This window comes from Arachis hypogaea, chromosome 16 (assembly GCF_003086295.3).
Source record: "Arachis hypogaea cultivar Tifrunner chromosome 16, arahy.Tifrunner.gnm2.J5K5, whole genome shotgun sequence".
Classification (NCBI taxonomy): Eukaryota; Viridiplantae; Streptophyta; class Magnoliopsida; order Fabales; family Fabaceae; genus Arachis; species Arachis hypogaea.
In genome coordinates this window covers 17,872,178-17,891,991 of record NC_092051.1, presented here as the reverse complement: position 1 = coordinate 17,891,991, position 19,814 = coordinate 17,872,178, and the positions used below count along the sequence as shown (strand labels likewise).

The 19,814-nt window shown below is 33.8% G+C and overlaps 1 protein-coding gene across 1 annotated transcript; it reads right to left on the bottom strand.

Moving 5' to 3' along the window:
• Window positions 1–8,279: 8,279 nt before the first annotated feature.
• On the bottom strand, window positions 8,280–10,749 carry LOC140180026 (uncharacterized). Its single transcript, XM_072220408.1, has 2 exons — window positions 10,341–10,749; window positions 8,280–8,290 (listed from the first exon to the last, which is right to left on the bottom strand). The coding sequence occupies exons 1-2, from the start codon at window positions 10,747–10,749 to the stop codon at window positions 8,280–8,282; spliced, it is 420 nt and encodes a 139-aa protein (XP_072076509.1).
• Between the last annotated feature and the right edge of the window lie 9,065 nt (window positions 10,750–19,814).

Below are 19,814 nucleotides of genomic sequence, written 5' to 3'. Positions count from 1 at the left end.
TATATTGATATTGATTGATTGTGTTATCTTTTATTTTTTCTTATTTATTTTCATTGAAAAAGTATTTTGTACTAATCATTAATTAATTATCTGTTTTTATACCATAAATTATATCTAAGAATTGGTATTTAATTGTCATTAATATATTTTTTGAAAATATACCTTTAATTTTAATTTTATTTTTATAATTTTATATTTTCATTTAATTATGACCGGGTCAACCGGGTAAATCAGTGACCCATCGGTTGAACCAGTAACCCAGTGACCCAGTCATATGACTGGTTTAATTACTGGTTCGATTCTGATAACTATGCCACTGACTGTTCAGCCTAGCCAAGTGATACAAACCTGTAGTCTCCAAATACGGTATAATCCGTTCGTGCATAGGCATATTCTGTTGTCTCCTAACACATGAAATAACCCTAGTAGGCTGCAAATGTGGAAGACAACATTATGTCAACACTAATGAAATTTGAAAAATATAGACTTTATTTCCGAAAAAACTAATTTAACACATCTCAAATTAGAAATAAAAAATGATTCACTAACCTCTTGGTCGATGTTTCCAGCCAAGTGCGCAACGCCATTCAATCGGTAAATGCGAGATTCGTCTTCCATGGCTCCACCGCGCCAGAGTCTTGATGGCCCCGGATTCTTTCTCAACTCCTCACCACCAAAAATTTTTGCCCACCCACAATGAAATCCGTCAAGAGTTCACGCGGATTATGTATATATAGGCTCTCATAAACCGTGGTAGCTTACCAGGTTTTATGACCAAAATTTCTTCATCTTAAACCGTGATAACTTAGCACGGTTTCCGCCCAAAATATTCAATGCCTAATCTGTGGTTACTTTCCACGGTTTATGTACAATTGAGAAAACGTGGTATGTTACCACGGATTACATAGAAATAAAACAGGACACGAAGGTAAGGGATTCTCATTTGTTGCATTTGAGTAAACTTTTCTTCCATTCATTTTATATAAGGCAATTTACCTAAATGAAATAGATGGAGGAAATGTTTACTCAAATGCAACAATTGAGAATCCTTTACTTTCGTGTCCTGTTTCATTTTTATGTAATCCGTGGTGACTTACCACGTTTTAGCGAATTACACGTAAACCGTGGTAACATGACATGGTTTATGAAGGGGCTTTTTTACCATAAACCATGGTAACATACCACGGTTTATTCAAGAGAGATTTGCGAACATAAACCTTGATGACTTACCACGGTTTATGAAAGAGAGCTTTTTTTTTTGTTGTTGATGTTAAGTTCATTATATTACGAATGCTTAAGTTGTTTAATATTAGATGTTGACTTCATGGTTGTTGTTGTTGCGCTCATTGTATTACGTATGTTTAAGTCGTTTAATTTTAGATGATGTTTAATTAAAGCACAATGACAGATTTATAAAGGTTTATTTACTTTGTTAGCCCCTATAGTTTCACCAAATTTTTAGTTAGGTCTCTATACTTTTTTTTCTTTCAATTAGATCCCTATATTGCTTTAATTTTGTAATTAAGTCCTTCCTAGTATAAAAAGTATTAGAATTAACTGAATATTTTTTCGCAAATTGAAGGTATTTATAATTAAAAACTTAATTAAATTTTTGACCACATGTATTTTGGTAAAAATATTATGTTAATTGTAACATTTTTAACATGAAAAGGACGTAATTACAAAATTAAAAGCAGTGTAGGGATCTAATTGAAAGAAAAAAAGTATAGGGACCTAATTAAAAATTTGGTGAAACTATAGGGACCAAAAGAATAATTAAACCATTTATAAAAGAGCTAAAAAGTTGTTACAAAGGTGTTCATAAGCAAATATCATAAAACATATGTAACATACACACACACACACACACACACACACACACACACATATATATGAATACCACAATATAATAAGACACACATACATAATCCGAATGCTAATCTGAATCCTCGATGGTATCATTATCATCAATGTCGAAACCACGAATCAGGTGAGACCCGGTGCCACATCTAGCAGGACGCCGCACCCTCGTCGGTCGCTGACCATTCTCTACTGGGGATGTATGTGGTGGAACGGCACTAAATGCTGATGCGGGAGTCCCACTCATAGTGAACCATGGGTCATTTGGAGATACTGCAGGCTCATTGAAATCCACCCCAAACTGAGCCTGAACACCATGCATCTGTGGCTAAAGATCCTGCATCTGTGGCTGGAACTCAGCAACCTGGGATTGTCCATCCGGCATCAGTGGCCAGATATGGCAACTAACGAAGGTGAATCTGGTTCGCGTTCTTCTCCCCAAATAGCTGAGATGACAGCAACATCATAATGTAACGGCGTGCGTATATACGCACCATCTCCTTACTAGAATCTGCTGGGAGAATCTGAAACCTCTCATGAAACTATGTGAAGTGAACCGTCATCTACTTGACTTTATTCGGTGGCGGTAAGTCGCCAAACAATTCCCAAAACCACTCTCATGCTGGTTTTCCATTGTCCATCAAATTCTCAAAGTCAGTGAGGCACCCACTAACGGTCTCTCTATCAATGGGCAAACCCAGCTGATATGCCACATCCTGCAAAGTGATAGTACACTCTCTAAACGGCATGTGAAATGTGTGCGTCTCATGATGCCACCTTTCAACGAATGCGCTAACTAGAGCCTCATCAACCCAGAACCACTGACTGTTCAGCCTAGCCAAGTGAAATAAACTCGCAGTCTCCAAATACGGTATAATTCGTTCGTGCAGAGGCATATTCTGTTATCTCCTAACACATGAAATAACCCTAGTCGGCTGCAAATGTGGAAGACAACATTATGTCGACACTAATAAAATTTGAAAAATATAGACTTTATTTCCGAAAAAATTAATTCAACACATCTCAAATTAGAAATAAAAAATGATTCACTAACCTCTTGGTCGATGTTTCCAGCCAAGTGCGCAACGCCATTCAATCGGTACATGCGAGCGTCGTCTTCCATGGCTCCACCGCGCCAGAGTCTTGATGGCCCCGGATTCTCTCTCAACTCCTCACCACCAAAAATTTTTGCCCACCCACAATGAAATCCGTCAAGAGTTCACGCGGATTATGTATATATAGGCTCTCATAAACCGTGGTAGCTTACCAGGTTTTATGACCAAAATTTCTTCATCTTAAACCGTGATAACTTAGCACGGTTTCCGCCCAAAATATTCAATGCCTAATCCGTGGTTACTTTCCACAGTTTATGTACAATTGAGAAAATGTGGTATGTTACCACGGATTTCATAAAAATGAAATAGGACACGAAGGTAAGGGATTCTCATTTGTTGTATTTGAGTAAACTTTTCTTCCATTCATTTTATATAAGGCAATTTACCTAAATGAAATAGATGGAGGAAATGTTTACTCAAATGCAACAATTGAGAATCCTTTACTTTCGTGTCCTGTTTCATTTTTATGTAATCCGTGGTGACTTACCACGTTTTAACGAATTACGCGTAAACCGTGGTAACATGACATGGTTTATGAAGGGGCTTTTTGACCATAAACCATGGTAACATACCACGGTTTATTCAAGAGAGATTTGCGAACATAAACCTTGATGACTTACCACAGTTTATGAAAGAGAGCTTTTTTGTTGTTGTTGATGTTGAGTTCATTATATTACGAATACTTAAGTTGTTTAATATTAGATGTTGACTTCATGGTTGTTGTTGTTGCGTTCATTGTATTACGTATGTTTAAGTCGTTTAATTTTAGATGATGTTTAATTAAAACACAATGACAGATTTATAAAGGTTTATTTACTTTGTTAGTCCCTATAGTTTCACTAAATTTTTAGTTAGGTCTCTATACTTTTTTTTCTTTCAATTAGATCCCTATATTGCTTTAATTTCTTAATTAAGTCCTTCGTAGTATAAAAAATATTAGAGTTAACTGAATATTTTTTCGCAAATTGAAGGTATTTATAATTAAAAACTTAATTAAATCTTTGACCACATGTATTTTGGTAAAAACATTATGTTAATTGTAACATTTTTAACATGAAAAGGACGTAATTACAAAATTAAAAGCAGTGTAGGGATCTAATTGAAAAAAAAGTATAGGGACCTAATTAAAAATTTGGTAAAACTATAGGGACCAAAAGAATAATTAAACCATTTATAAAAGAGCTAAAAAGTTGTTACAAAGGTGTTCATAAGCAAATATCATAAAACATATGTAACACACGCACACACACACACACACACACATATATATATATATATATATATGAATACCACAATATAATAAGACACACATATATAATCCGAATGCTAATCTGAATCCTCGATGGTATCATCATCATCAATGTCGAAACCACGGATCAGGTGAGACCCGGTGCCACATCTAGCAGGACGCCGCACCCTCGTCGGTCGCTGACCATTCTCTGCTGGGGATGTATGTGGTGGAACGGAACTAAATGCTGATGCGGGAGTCCCACCCATAGTGAACCATGGGTCATTTGGAGATACTGCAGGCTCATTGAAATCCACCCCAAACTGAGCCTGAATACCCTGCATCTGTGGCTGAAGATCCTGCATCTGTGGCTGGAACTCGGCAACCTGGGACTGTCCATCCGGCATCAGTGGCCAGATATGGCAACTAACGAAGGTGAATCTGGTTCGCGTTCTTCTCCCCAAATAGCTGAGATGACAGCAACGTCATAATGTAAGCACGCGCGTATATACGCACCGTCTCCTTACTAGAATCTGCTTGGAGAATCTGAAACCTCTCATAAAATTATGTGAAGTGAACCGTCATCTGCTTGACTTTATTCGGTGGCGGTAGCTCGCCAAACAATTCCCAAAATCACTCTCATGCTGGTTTTCCATTGTCCATCAGATTCTCAAAGTCAGTGAGGCACCCACTAACGGTCTCTCTATCAATGGGCAAACCCTGCTGATATGCCACATCCTGCAAAGTGATAGTACACTCTCCAAACGGCATGTGAAATGTGTGCGTCTCATGATGCCACCTCTCAACGGATGCGCTAACTAGAGCCTCATCAACCCAGAACCACTGACTGTTCAGCCTAGCCAAGTGAAACAAACTCGCAGTCTCCAAATACGGTATAATTCGTTCGTGCAGAGGCATATTCTGTTGTCTCCTAACACATGAAATAACCCTAGTCGGCTGCAAATGTGAATGACAACATTATGTCAACACTAATGAAATTTGAAAAATATAGACTTTATTTCCGAAAAAATTAATTCAACACATCTCAAATTAGAAATAAAAAACGATTCACTAACCTCTTGGTCGATGTTTCCAGCCAAATGCGCAACGCCATTGAATCGGTAAATGCGAGCGTCGTCTTCCATGGCTCCACCGTGCCAGAGTCTTGATGGCCCCGGATTCTCTCTCAACTCCTCACCACCAAAAATTTTTGCCCACCCACAATGAAATCCGTCAAGAGTTCACGCGGATTATGTATATATAGGCTCTCATAAACCGTGGTAGCTTACCAGGTTTTATGACCAAAATTTCTTCATCTTAAACCGTGATAACTTAACACGGTTTCCGCCCAAAATATTCAATGCCTAATCCGTGGTTACTTTCCATGGTTTATGTACAATTGAGAAAACGTGGTATGTTACCACGGATTTCATAAAAATGAAATAGGACACGAAGGTAAGGGATTCTCATTTGTTGTATTTGAGTAAACTTTTCTTCCATTCATTTTATATAAGGCAATTTACCTAAATGAAATAGATGGAGGAAATGTTTACTCAAATGCAACAATTGAGAATCCTTTACTTTCGTGTCCTGTTTCATTTTTATGTAATCTGTGGTGACTTACCACGTTTTAGCGAATTACACGTAAACCGTGGTAACATGACATGGTTTATGAAGGGGCTTTTTGACCATAAACCATGGTAACATACCACGGTTTATTCAAGAGAGATTTGCGAACATAAACCTTGATGACTTACCACAGTTTATGAAAGAGAGCTTTTTTTTTGTTGTTGATGTTGAGTTCATTATATTACGAATACTTAAGTTGTTTAATATTAGATGTTGACTTCATGGTTGTTGTTGTTGCGTTCATTGTATTACGTATGTTTAAGTCGTTTAATTTTAGATGATGTTTAATTAAAGCACAATGATTTATTTATAAAAGAGCTAAAAAGTTGTTACAAAGGTGTTCATAAGCAAATATCATAAAACATATGTAACACACACACACACACACACACACACACACACACACACACCCACCCACACCTATATATATATATATATATATGAATACCACAATATAATAAGACACACATACATAATCCGAATGCTAATCTGAATCCTTGATTGTATCATCATCATCAATGTCGAAACCACGGATTAGGTGAGACCCGGTGCCACATCTAGCAGGACGCCGCACCCTCGTCGGTCGCTGACCACTCTCTGCTGGGGATGTATGTGGTAAAACGGCACTAAATGATGATGCGGAAGTCCCACCCATAGTGAACCATGGGTCATTTGGAGATAATGTAGGCTCATTGAAATCCACCCCAAACTGAGCCTAAACACCCTGCATCTGTGGCTGAAGATCCTGCATCTGTGGCTGGAACTCGGCAACCTGGGACTGTCCATCCGGCATCAGTGGCCAGATATGGCAACTAACGAAGGTGAATCTGGTTCGCGTTCTTCTCTTCAAATAGTTGAGTTGACAGCAATATCATAATGTAAGGACGCGCATATATACGCACCGTCTCCTTACTAGAATCTGCTGGGAGAATCTGAAACCTCTCATGGAACTATGTGAAGTGAACCGTCATCTGCTTGACTTTATTCGGTAGCGGTTGCTCGCCAAACAATTCCTGAAACCACTCTCATGCTGGTCTTCCATTGTCCATCAGATTCTCAAAGTCAGTGAGGCACCCACTAATGGCTTCTCTATCAATGGGCAAACCCAGCTGATATGCCACATCCTGCAAAGTGATAGTACACTCTCCAAACGGCATGTGAAATGTGTGCGTCTCATGATGCCACCTCTCAACGAAGCTAACTAGAGCCTCATCAACCCAGAACCACTGACTGTTCAGCCTAGCCAAGTGAAACAAACCCGCAGTCTCCAAATACGGTATAATCCGTCTTGACCATGGTGGTTGGCTTAAGGTGAAATATGTTGGTCGTGACAAATTTCTTATTGATCAAGCAATGGACCACAACATGCACATAGTTTCTAACTATGTAGTCCCCTTCAAGTCTTTATTGGATAATAAAAAAATGTTTGTCCATGAAAACAATGTGGATTCAATTACTCATGCATCTAGATTAATGGATGGGGGCTTATACATTCCTTCAATTGATATAGCCCCTGCATTTCCAACAGATCTTCCTGGTGATATGATTGAATCAATAGATCAACCTTCATCTGAAAATGTGCTATCCATGCCTTCAACATTGTCCAACGAAGTTCCTTTCATTGCTCAGAATGATTTGTCTTTTATGCAGACTTTAGAATTTTCTAATCCTCTCATGAACTCCTTTTTCGGAGATTTAGCCAATCAAAATGTACCCAAAACCCCTTCTAATGTAAACATCTCTCATTTTACTCCATGTGTAGATGAAGTATATGAGAATAATTCGGTATCTTTAGAAGGAATGCCTGTTGAATTGGACCATTTGGAAGTAACGATTGCGTATCCATTATCAGGTAACCTCTTTTCATCCATTAAATTAGATGCAACTCCTTTGGTTTATTCTATTGTTAAGGTTGTTACACCCTACCAGGCTGACCACTATGCAATGGTATGTATCTTGATAAATTCTTTTTTTCAATTTTGATCTAAAACACTAATTTCCAGGCCATCAAAGTCACTTTGTTGATTATATTTTTATTTATCTTTAATTTATCAGCTACTGCCGGCAAAATTCGCAATGAAGGCTTTCCCATCTAAGCTTGATAAGATTAAGGTTAAACAAAGTAACAGAGCTTTTTGCAAGATGAAACTACGATGGAACTCAGAGAGGCCTAATGGTGTATTCATCACAAAGGGTTGGTCTAGATATTGCAAAAGAAATAAGTTGAAGGGTGGCAGTGTTGTTAAGTTTAGTGTATCTTCTATTGATGAAACAGTAATGAGTATTGCTATTTTGTCCCGTTAGTTAATTGTGATTAGAAGGTCTCTATTACAAATTTCTAACTGTAATTCTGGAATGTAAAGCTTTGCTATTACAAGTGTATATGCCACTATATATCGTTAGCTATGTAATGTTTTTTTTTTTGTTGGTTTATTTATGTTTTTCTGCTAGGTGTAACCTATATTTAATGTAATGTTTCAGTTTAATAGTAGACTAATGTGTTTTTGATTGGTGTTTTTCTATTTATCCTTTTTTTTTAAGATTGAGATTTCACTTAACAGAATTTGTTCCAATATTTTACTTATCTGTTTTGATTCCTACTTGCACTTTTTAATGGTTTCTATTAAGGATTATTAAGAGTTTAATTTTTCTTTTTGTTTATGTAATTCTTGATAATGATGTAACAGACATTCCATATATAACCTAAGCATGTTTGTGATGGTTATTTACTCTAATTTTATCCTTGTGTTTTTGCTCTATATATCTATGTTTAGTTTGATGTCGCAGAACATAGTCTAATCTATATACAGATTTTATATTTGAAAATAAAATAATTCATCGTGTTTTTAATCAGTTAAAATTTTCTGATCATCATGGTGAATGTGTTCTCATGTGTTATGCTGCCTTCTCTTCTCTTTTCAATAATCTATAATACTTTGTATAATGCTTCAATATCTATAGATTCTTTCCCCCTTGATTTGTTCATCGTCTATAATAAGATATAACCATTCCTTAATTTGTTCATATAATTTCTAACTCTTTTTTTATTCTTGGTTGCACTCTTTTTACAGTTTTTGTTTCCAATTATTAAGAGATTAAATTTTGTTTTATTATTTCAGTAATTCTTAATCAAGATTTGTTAGACATTCTATATCTATTATGGTTGAACATATTTGTTATGGGTATCTATTTTACTTTTACCCCTGTTTTTTATTGTATCTATCTATATTAATTTGATGTCATAGGCCATGTAGTTTTTCTCTATATACAAATTTTATATCTGAAAATTAAACAAGTATAATGAACTTATTCAGTTACAATCTTCGGATCATGTTGGTTTTTCATGTGGTATTTTGCATTAAATTCGATTTTTAATCTTTTTTTAGATGTTTTGTAATCCTTCAATATTATGTTTAATTCTTCCACCATTTCAAATAGATTGCAAGTTTTGGTGTGAGATTGAAATAAATGAAACGAGTCTTAAGATGTAACTAAATTTATTGTTATTATTATGGTTGCAATCTTTATCAAATTGAATAAAACTCTCATACATATGCAATCTGGATCTTCTTTTAAGGCACAACAATTAACAATTAAACCCTTAACATCCACATTGGATAAAAGTATAAAACCAAACACAAGTAATTTTAGAATTATATATATTGTACTCATAATTAGTTAATAGTATATTTATTAATAGCAGATTTATCTGTAAGCACATTCATTCACTATATCACATCACATATCACATAAATGATTTTGTAAGAAGATGTAAAAGAGATAAAGTCATTTATACTTTGGGTAACTGTTACCTAAAATTTATTGCATAGTATACTTTCTTATAACTTCAGCTTAATTTAGATGAGACTAGTGAATAACCCGTGCGATGCACGAGAAATGTTTAGTACTGGAATTAACAAAATATATCATTTATGCATAATATAGTGTGTATCATAATCAAACAAATTTATACTTAAAAATCCTAATGTTTGCCCTTAATCGAATTAAATTAACATATACAAATTTTCCAACATAAATGAGAAACTGAAAATCATTCCTTGCATATTAGTTACTAATGTAAAAAAGTTTCTTCATGTTAGGTTACATAACAAAAACACAATTTCATATATTTGCTGAACAATCAACAAAAAAATAGGTTCAACATTGGATATAGTTACCTAATAACCTTCTATTAAACATTGAACCACCTAATAAAAAATATCAAGACTTCAACTTAAAAATATCATCCACAATTTACTAATCAATAATACTGAATGATACAAATAGGGATTTCTCTACACATAAAAAATTTAATGCTCCGAGTCATAGATTATGAAAAATCTCCCTATACACAACATTCAAGGTAGAACCATCACTTAGTGAGCCATTGTTCTTTATTAAAACTCTTAAGACCTTTTTAGACTTGACCCTAGACAAAGAAACATATAATTGACCATGCGTAAAAACAGGTTTAGGTAAGTATAACCCCACTATGCTTAGAGTTTGACCTTGAGATTTATTGATGGTCATTGCAAGGGAGACTATAAGAGGAAACTGTCTACGTTGGAACCTGAATGGAAGTGTTTTATTGTTAGGCACCATATTCATCCGTGAAATCAGAACTATTTCGCCACACTTGTCACCTGTCAAGATATTGCATTCAATGACATGATTACCTAATCTTCGAACCTGTAATCGAGTACCATTACAAAGTCCATTGCTTTGGTCTATATTCCTCAATAGCATAACAGGTACACCAACTTTGAGTTTCAACTGGTGGCTAGGCAAGCCTGAGCAATTTATCGAATTCAACACATCAGTTGTGATAGCATCCATCTCATATTCCATGTTGCCCTCTTCAGCACACAATGAGTCCGAACTAAGATAGACTCTTTCATCAGCATTAATGTATTCCATTATTGTATTGTTGACATTATGCACAACTTAAAGTGTAGGTGCTAGAATTGTGCGCTCCTTAAAGTAATCAATGTTATTCAAGTTCAACAATAAATCCGCATAGACAAATGTAACCAAATTCTGAAACCTATCATTAGTATCATTAATTAGAATGTCTTTAGGGATGCCTACCTCAGACTCACCATCTATTAAATTACCTGCCAACTCATCGCCAATTTGAATTAACCATTGTGCAAACTTTTTGAGATCATTATCAACTTCAATAGTACCTCCAGCAGTAAGCCTCATGTTCTTTGAAAGCTTTAAGACTGTGCAAAATTGCCATAGATAAGAAGAACTAATGAATTCTTGCACTATGTCTTGACTAATTATGAGGACAATGTATATAATTCTAAAATTACTTGTAAATGATTACAAAATACATCATAAATGATAAATATACAAAGGTCATAAATACATTAGGGAACAAAACGATCTAAAAAGCATGAAAAAAAAAGACAAACAAAAGTTGATAAGAAAGCAAATGAAATTAAACCTAAAATGAATGAATGATTATTTTATTTAGAAATACATAATAAAAAAACATAGGAGAACGTTAGTACTCTAATAATTATATAGAAATATTTAGGATTTTATTAAAACCATGATTTATTAATTATACTCTAATATTAGCCTCTAATAAAAAAAATATTGCCTCGATGTAATATTGATAATGTGCATTATAAAACACATAATGCATATTGAATTATAAATTTAATTATCTTTATAATAGTTAAAAGAATTAAATGTTAAACATGTATTAATTTTTTATATACTAAAAAGATAAATTATAAAATATTAAAAATCATATTGTATTTCTATTAAAGTTTTAGACAATTTGTTAAAGATTGCAACCATAATTATTACAGTACTAAAATATGTATTCAACTTGTTCCATTTATTTCAATCTCGCAAGAAAAATTGCAAAATGTCATTAACCATACTAAAAATAAACACAAAGGTATGGTATTCCATTTTATTAGTGAGTAGATTCAAACTAAACCATCAATACTCGTGTCAATAATTACTTAGTATGTCAACAACGTTGATAAACTACTATTTCATGGTTTATCTTGTGCTCAATTGAGTGGTTTTTATCTACTCTTTACCCACTTATTCATACTATTTGTATAATTTTACATTTGCCTTCCTAATTATGTGCTATGATTGAAAACATGCTTCTTTAGACTTATAATTGCTAATATTAATCCTCTTTTATCACCATTAGATGCCTTGATATGTGTGTTAAGTGTTTTCAGATATTATAAGGCAGGAATGGCTTGGAGGATGGGAAGAAAGCATGCAAAAGTGGAAGGAATGCAAGAAGTTGGAGAAATTGCTAAGCTGTCCAACCTGACCTCTCGCACTCAAACGGCTATAACTTTAGCTACAGAGGTCCAAACGACGCGGTTTCAGTTGCGTTGGAAAGCTAACGTCCGGGGCTTCGATTTGATATATAATATGATATAGTTTCCCTGACGCTAAGCGACGCGACCGCGTGATCCATGCGGCCGCGTCGCAGTGACGAAAATCCAGCGTGGCAAAAATTCGAACCAGCGAATTCTGGACTGTTTCTGACCCAGTTTACGGCTCAGAAAACACAGATTAGAGGCTATAAAGTGGGAAAATGCATCCATTCATGAGAAGGCTCTCATATTCACAATTTTAGGAGTAGATGTAGTTTTTAGAGATTAGGATTAGGATTTAGGACTTCTCTTAGTTTTAGAAATGACTCTCAATCCCAGGTTCTTTATTTTATTTATTTTTCCATGCATGTCTATGTCAGATTTAAGTTCTTTTGTTAATGCAATTTGAGGTATTTCAGTTTAATATTGCTTTCTTTTATTTACATGATTATTGCTTCCCATCTGAAGGCATTTTTATTCCAATAGATTTACTTTTTCCCTTTTGGTTTTGGTTAAAAAATCAGTAACTCAGGAGTCATCCAACTTAACAGCATAATTGTTAATTGTTATCTTGCCAATTGAGTTGAACTTCAATAATCTCAATCTTTTCTTAGGAATTAACTAGGATTTGAAGATCAACTAATTAGTCACTTGACCTTCCTCTGCTTTAAGTAAGGGTTAACTAAGTGAAATTAAGATTCAATTTTCATTATCATTGATAAGGATAACTTGGTCTGGACTTCCAATTTCTAATACCTTGCCAAGAGTTTATGTTTATTGTTATTATTTTATTTTACTTGTCACTTAACTAACTTTTTACCTTGATCCAAAACCCCCAATTTACAATCTTCATAACCAATAATAAGAACACACCTCCCTGCAATTCCTTGAGAAGACGACCCGAGGTTTAAATACTCGGTTATCAATTTAAAAAGGGCTTTGTTACTTGTGACAACCAAAACGTTTGTACGAAGGGATTTCTGTCAGTTTAGAGACTATATCTACAACGCGACTGTTTTTATGACATTCTTTACTGGCAAAAATCCCGATGTCAAACGTACTTATATATTCTATAAACTTTAGAAATAATATTGGTCTCTCATTAGATTTACAATGAAAACGAATGATCTAACAAATTTTAATTTGTATATATAGACTACTTCTTAATGGATTGAAGTTGAGAAGCCTCTCAAAGTACTCTTTTGGAGGACCAGTTGTATCACTTATATAACAAATCATTCAAAAGTAGGGCTGGCAATTCATACCCTACCCATGGGTACCCAATCTGGTCCAACCCGTTCAGGTAGGGTAGGCTACCCAACCCGCTGCGGGTAGGGTAGAGTACGATCCGGGTATGCCTGCGGGTAGGATAGGGTACGGGTTTAGGGTGTACCCTACCCTACCCTACCCGCACCTTATATATAACACATATTTTATTAAAAAATAGGTATATATGGAAGGAAGTGAGAGTTGAACCCATAATCTCCCTTATGTAATGACTTACAATAAGTGAACAACCACTAAAATAGTTAGTTAATTTAGTAATTTAGAGCATTAGTTTTTTATTTTTTATGTTATTAATATGTATAAAATTTAAAATGATTGAATTTTATATTTACTTTGAAAAAATTTGATATTTCTACGGGTAGGGTAGGGTAGGATAGGGTTTAAAACTTTAGGGTGCGGGTAGGGTTAGGGTTGAGAGATTTTCAACCCGCGGGTAGGGTTAGGGTAGAGTCCAAACCCTACCTTACCCTACCCATTGTCAGCCCTATTCAAAAGCACCGAAAATTACTTCTTCCCTCTATCGAAGTCTGAAAAAGGCAAGTGTTACTAAACCAAAACTGTAAAAAAAAAAAAAAAAGTTGTGCTACGAAACCAAATCTATTATCCAAAAAAACAGATGGTGCACAATTTTGATTTTTATAGATTATTATAAACCAATTTAATAATATGATAATAAAAAATCTTTAAAGCCAAAATTATATCCCTCAAATAAAAAAAATGAAAATACAATATATAGGGAAATCAAAATTAGCACAAAACTCTTTCAAAAACAAATAAGAAGAACACGTAGATATATAGAATCTTTTTGCCCACTTAATTGCTAAATCATTTTAGAAAAATAAATGGTTATTTTTTTTAGAAAACTGGATGCACAATGCACAAAGCCTAATAAAGAGGACCTAAATACAAATGGTCATATGATAATCCAACACATAACATTTTTCTATCAATGGTCAACTAAATCTCCAAAATTCATAACATTTCCTAATTATCCAGCTGATGCATATAAATATGCTTAAACACACACAGAAGCACCAAGAAAGGAAAAAGAAATACGAGTACAACTAATTACCAATCACAAACTTGTAGGGTAAAAATCCTATGTTCTTATTGCACCTCCTTTGATAAAAAATCTGCCCCAATAGTTTCTTTGTACTAATTGCTAAACTTATTATTCACATTTCTAAATTATATTTATTAGGAAAATATAAGAATATGAAGCTCCTTGGTATACCGTTAAATTATACAAAAATAAATCACAAAAAAATACAATAAGAATCAACAAAGATAAATAATTTTGAAGACAATCAAATATCAAAGAATACCTTATTCATCAAAGATGTCTTTCTCACGAATTGATGTAAACTCAAGCTTCAACCACGATTGAAAGTGCACAAATGATTCAAATAACTGTTACATATAGTGAAAATTATTTTACAGTATCAACAAATCATGCATATGCATCAAGAAAAAGAGTTGAAAACAAAATGTTATTTCAGAAGCATGAACGACCAACATCGCATCCTCCACTCTGCCCATCACCAACATGTCAACCATAACCAACGCCCACTGGGACCACCGCTGCCACTTTATCCACCACCCCTGTAATCTCCACCTTCAAGTCAGAATATGAGAAAAATAGAATCAGAGAATTGAGAAGGTAATTGAAGAAGAGAAGAAAAATATACCTCTTTTGTTGTGATTCAAATTTTAAATTTTAAATCTCACATTTTTAGGACTTGTTAGGTAAAAAAAATAAATGTTGAAGTAAAGAATGAAATAAAAGTAAATGGGAGAATAAGGAAAACAGGTATAGAGAGAAGAAGAAAATTAATTGAGATAATGAGAGAATTGGTAATTAGTTGTAAAGCTCACAACTAAGTTACTTGAGAATGATTAATTTCAAAAACATGAGTTTCTTTGTAAACAATAGCTGCTGCCACCTCAACTTCATTTAACGACTTATCATGAATGCCTTCAATTTTATCTGCTGCTTTGCTAATTGAAAATCCATCCCCATTTGTACCATATAAGAGAAAAGTCCATATGGAATTTGAATTTCACTGATTCAGTCAAAGAATGCACATTGCATAGTATTTAAGATACAGTAACATTTTCAAATGTTCACATCTAAAGTTGCATGCATCCACAATATCTACCACAATCACATATTAAACAATACTTAAATTGTGAAAAAAAGAAAGGTACTTTCTGCACCCCCAAAATCACAAACAAATGCATCCTTTATGACAATAATTTCTACTAAGATTTAAACATAAAAATTCTAGAAGTATGCATATACTTCAAAGGCACATGCACACATCAACTGTTGAAAAAAATACCTAACCAAGACAAAATAAGCTGAAAGCTTTCTGTTCATATCAATGCCTCAGGAGCTAATGTTCAAACACAAATAGTTCACTGCTCTGATCAATTTTAGCCAAAGTTATTTAAAATAAAGTAAATTAAAATGGTATTCATGAGGAAGGAAGCCTACAGAGTGATAAAGCCAGAAAAACGTTCCCTGTTGCTATGCTTCAGAATGACACTCTCATCCACCCATCTATTTTCCTTCTGAAAAACACTTTAACAACAAATTTGAGAAGTTAAAAACTCGAGTTTTCTCAGCATTATGAACATGAATTCATATAACATGAGGCAAAAAGAAAAATAAAACAAAAACAAAAAAAGTCCAGATTTGAAGTAAACCCAATTACAAAAATGGAAAGAAAACCGTGAATTTAATAGAGAGGAATGTACCCAGAAGCTAATATGCACTCTTAGATTGCAATGAATAGCGGAGCAATCGATGAATATGAAGAAGTCATACGTAACCGACGCTCATGTTGTTTTCTTCACATTGCAATCGAAACACATCTAAAGCGAAAAAATAAAAAATGAATTTAAAAATCACAAAAAAGTCAAAATATAGTAGATCAGAAAAAAAAACTTGAAAAACATCAAACCAAAAATCTCAAAATTGAAAATCTGGACATCTGAAGTGATCAAACCTTGTTTTCCAAAGAGCTTGTTTAGAAGTCCCTTGCAAAATGCCCAGAATCCCCATAGTTGTAGCGGATCTGCTGCCACCACCGTCGCCGTGCATGCCTCCACATCTGCTTCCTCCTTGGTTGTAATCCCTGGCCATATGGCTCATCCCCACCACGGCTGTAGCAAGCGCCAGAAGAACGACTGAATACAGTAAACAATGAAAACAGGAGATTATAAATATATTTGTTTTTTCAATTCAAAATTGAAATTTGAAATTTCATTTTCTTTTTACTTGTCCGAAGAGGTGGAAAATAAATGTAGGTGAGAATGAATAAGAAATAGTTAGTATTGAAAGAGAAATTAAAGGAAGGAATTGTCAGAGTCATTAAAGCCAAAGGGCAAAATTTACTCGAGCATAAATGAATGATGACTGAATGGGAGAGGCAGAGCTCAGATGAACAAATTTAAACAATCAGCAAAGAAACTTTCCTGAGGAAGCTAATAATATACACTTCGAAGATGCGACGAATAGCAGAGCAATTGATGCATATGAGACCATATACATAACTAAAGCGAAAAAATAAAATCTAATTAAAATCACAAAATTTCAGAATCTGGAACAAAAAATTGAAAAACCTCAAACGAAAAACCTCAAAATTGAAAATTTATGGAATCCAAAGTAATCAAAGCTTGTTTTTAGACTTTGTAATGGTACTCGATTACAGGTTCGAAGATTAGGTAATCATGTCATTGAATGCAATATCTTGACAGGTGACAAGTGTGGCGAAATAGTTCTGATTCCACGGATGAATATGGTGCCTAACAATGAAACACTTCCATTCAGGTTCCAACGTAGACAGTTTCCTCTTATAGTCTCCCTTGCAATGACCATCAATAAATCTCAAGGTCAAACTCTAAGCATAGTGGGGTTATACTTACCCAAACCTGTTTTTACGCATGGTCAATTATATGTTGCTTTGTCTAGGGTCAAGTCTAAAAAGGGCTTGAGAGTTTTAATTAAGAACAATGGCTCACTAAGTGATGGTTCTACCTTGAATGTTGTGTATAGGGAGATTTTTCATAATCTATGACTCGGAGCATTAAATTTTTTATGTGTAGAGAAATCTCTATTTGTATCATTCAGTATTATTGATTGGTAAATTGTGGATGACATTTTTAAGTTGAAATCTTGATATTTTTTATTAGGTGGTTCAATGTTTAATAAGAGGTTATTAGGTAACTATATCCAATGTTGAACCTATTTTTTTGTTGATTGTTCAGCAAATATATGAAATTGTGTTTTTGTTATGTAACATGACATGAAGAAACTTTTTTACATTAGTAACGAATATACAAGAAATGATTTTCAGTTTTTCATTTATGTTGGAAAATTTGTATATGTTAATTTAATTCGATTAAAGGCAGACATTAGAATTTTTAAGTATAATTTTATTTGCTTATGATACACACTATATTATGCATAAATGATGTATTTTGTTAATTTCAGTACTATGCACGGGTTATTCACTAGTTTATTTATATAAAATAAATTGAAACTAAAATTACTCAATTGTCTTAATTATAAACATGTTATATTTTTTAGATTTTTTTTATTATAAAACAAAAGAACTTCATTTTTTGAAAAAAAATTATTGAAACTTTAATTTTTATAATACATTTTTTTGACATTTAGGACAAATTCGTCGCATTCTCCGACGAACCTTATTATTTTTAAGAAGTTTGTCTTATTTTACAGCGAATTTCTATACTCTTTTATGTATTGTTTATTTGTTTTTTTTTTTATATTTATTGAGCATTTAACTTAAAGTTCGCTGTGGAGTAAGACAAATTTTTAATAAAAATTGAAATTTCAGGTGTAGTAAAGCGATCTTCTTAAAAATAATGAAGTACTGTCGGCGAACTTATCTAAAATACCAAAAAAAATATTCCAAAAATTAAAGGTTTTTTTTTTGAGAAATAATAATTTTTTTAATTTATAATAAAAAATTCTATATTTCTATCTTTTTATTAATTTATATAATTTGCTGTTGTTTAAAATGAACTACGAACTACGAAAAACATGTAGTTCACTAGAGTAAAATACAAACTAGAAGGATATTTTAAAAGAAGTTCATTTATGGGAGGCTACAACAAACTAGCTTGAGGAGATGTTGGCAGTAGCGAATTAAGTAAGGATAAACATAGTTCGTGGTTCCCTCTAACAAATTATGAACAAGCTTGTGATTCGTTATAATTTTAAGGTCCGTTGAAATCCATTTTGGTCCCTAAAATTTTCGACCGGCCTTAATTTTGACTCCCAAATTTATAGTTATCCAATTAATACTCCTAAATATTGGGTTGTGCCCCCACGCTTGCCCCCGTAGCTATCTCCGTTAACAGAGATTTGATATGGCACATTAAGTTAACAGAGTGTGTATCCACATGGCACCCAACTTGCTATAATGGATGTGTGATGAGTAAATGATGTGACAAAAGTTGAATGAACTCAATTTGCAACCTTCTTTTCCCAATATGTTCGAGACTTTGCTGGAAAATTGAGTTCATTCAACTTTTGCTACGTCATTCACTCATCACACATCTATTCTGGCAAGTTGGGTGTCACGTGGATACACACTTTGTCAACTTAATGTGCCACATGAGATCTCCATTAACGGAAATAGCTACAGGGACAAGCCTCGGACACAATCTAATATTTGAGGGTGTTAATTGGGTAACTATAAATTTTAGGATCGAAATTGAGGCCGGTCGAAAATTTCAGGGACCAAAATGGGTTTCAACTCGACAATAATCGAGTTTGTTTGATAAAAAATAATGAATAAGAAATGAATTTATTATTTTTATATTTATTAAATTATTTTATTTCTTAATTTATATAATTAAGAAATAAAAAATTTAACTAACATATAATGTTACCAATTAAGAAAGTCACCTTGGTTAAACACAAAATAAATAGCCCAACCCAAAAATGGTAACCAGAAAAAAGAGGGATTACCAAGAAACACCAATTAATTGAAAAAAAAATAAAGAGGAGAATCCCTCGCTTCCCGTTTTGGGTTTTTGTTTTTGTTCTCGGCCTCCTTTTTGGGTGGATAGCATCGGCTCAATTTTTTCGAAATGGAGCCTGTATGTGAGTTTTGCATGGATATGGAGTTAAGGTGGGTTAGACATGTATGTGGGGCAGAGTTTTGGCAGCTTTTGGGAGTGGAACTCGGACGGTCCGAGTTCTGTGTTTTTGAAGTTTCTAAACTGGGAGACGCACGGTCCGATTTGTGGTGGAGAGGGAAAGTGTGTTGTTGCAGATGAATCGGACCCTGCGAGATG

What these genes read in the sequence shown, in the direction of transcription:
- LOC140180026 (XM_072220408.1), bottom strand. Translation starts at nt 10,749, where the DNA reads ATGGAATACATTAATGCTGATGAAAGAGTCTATCTTAGTTCGGACTCA.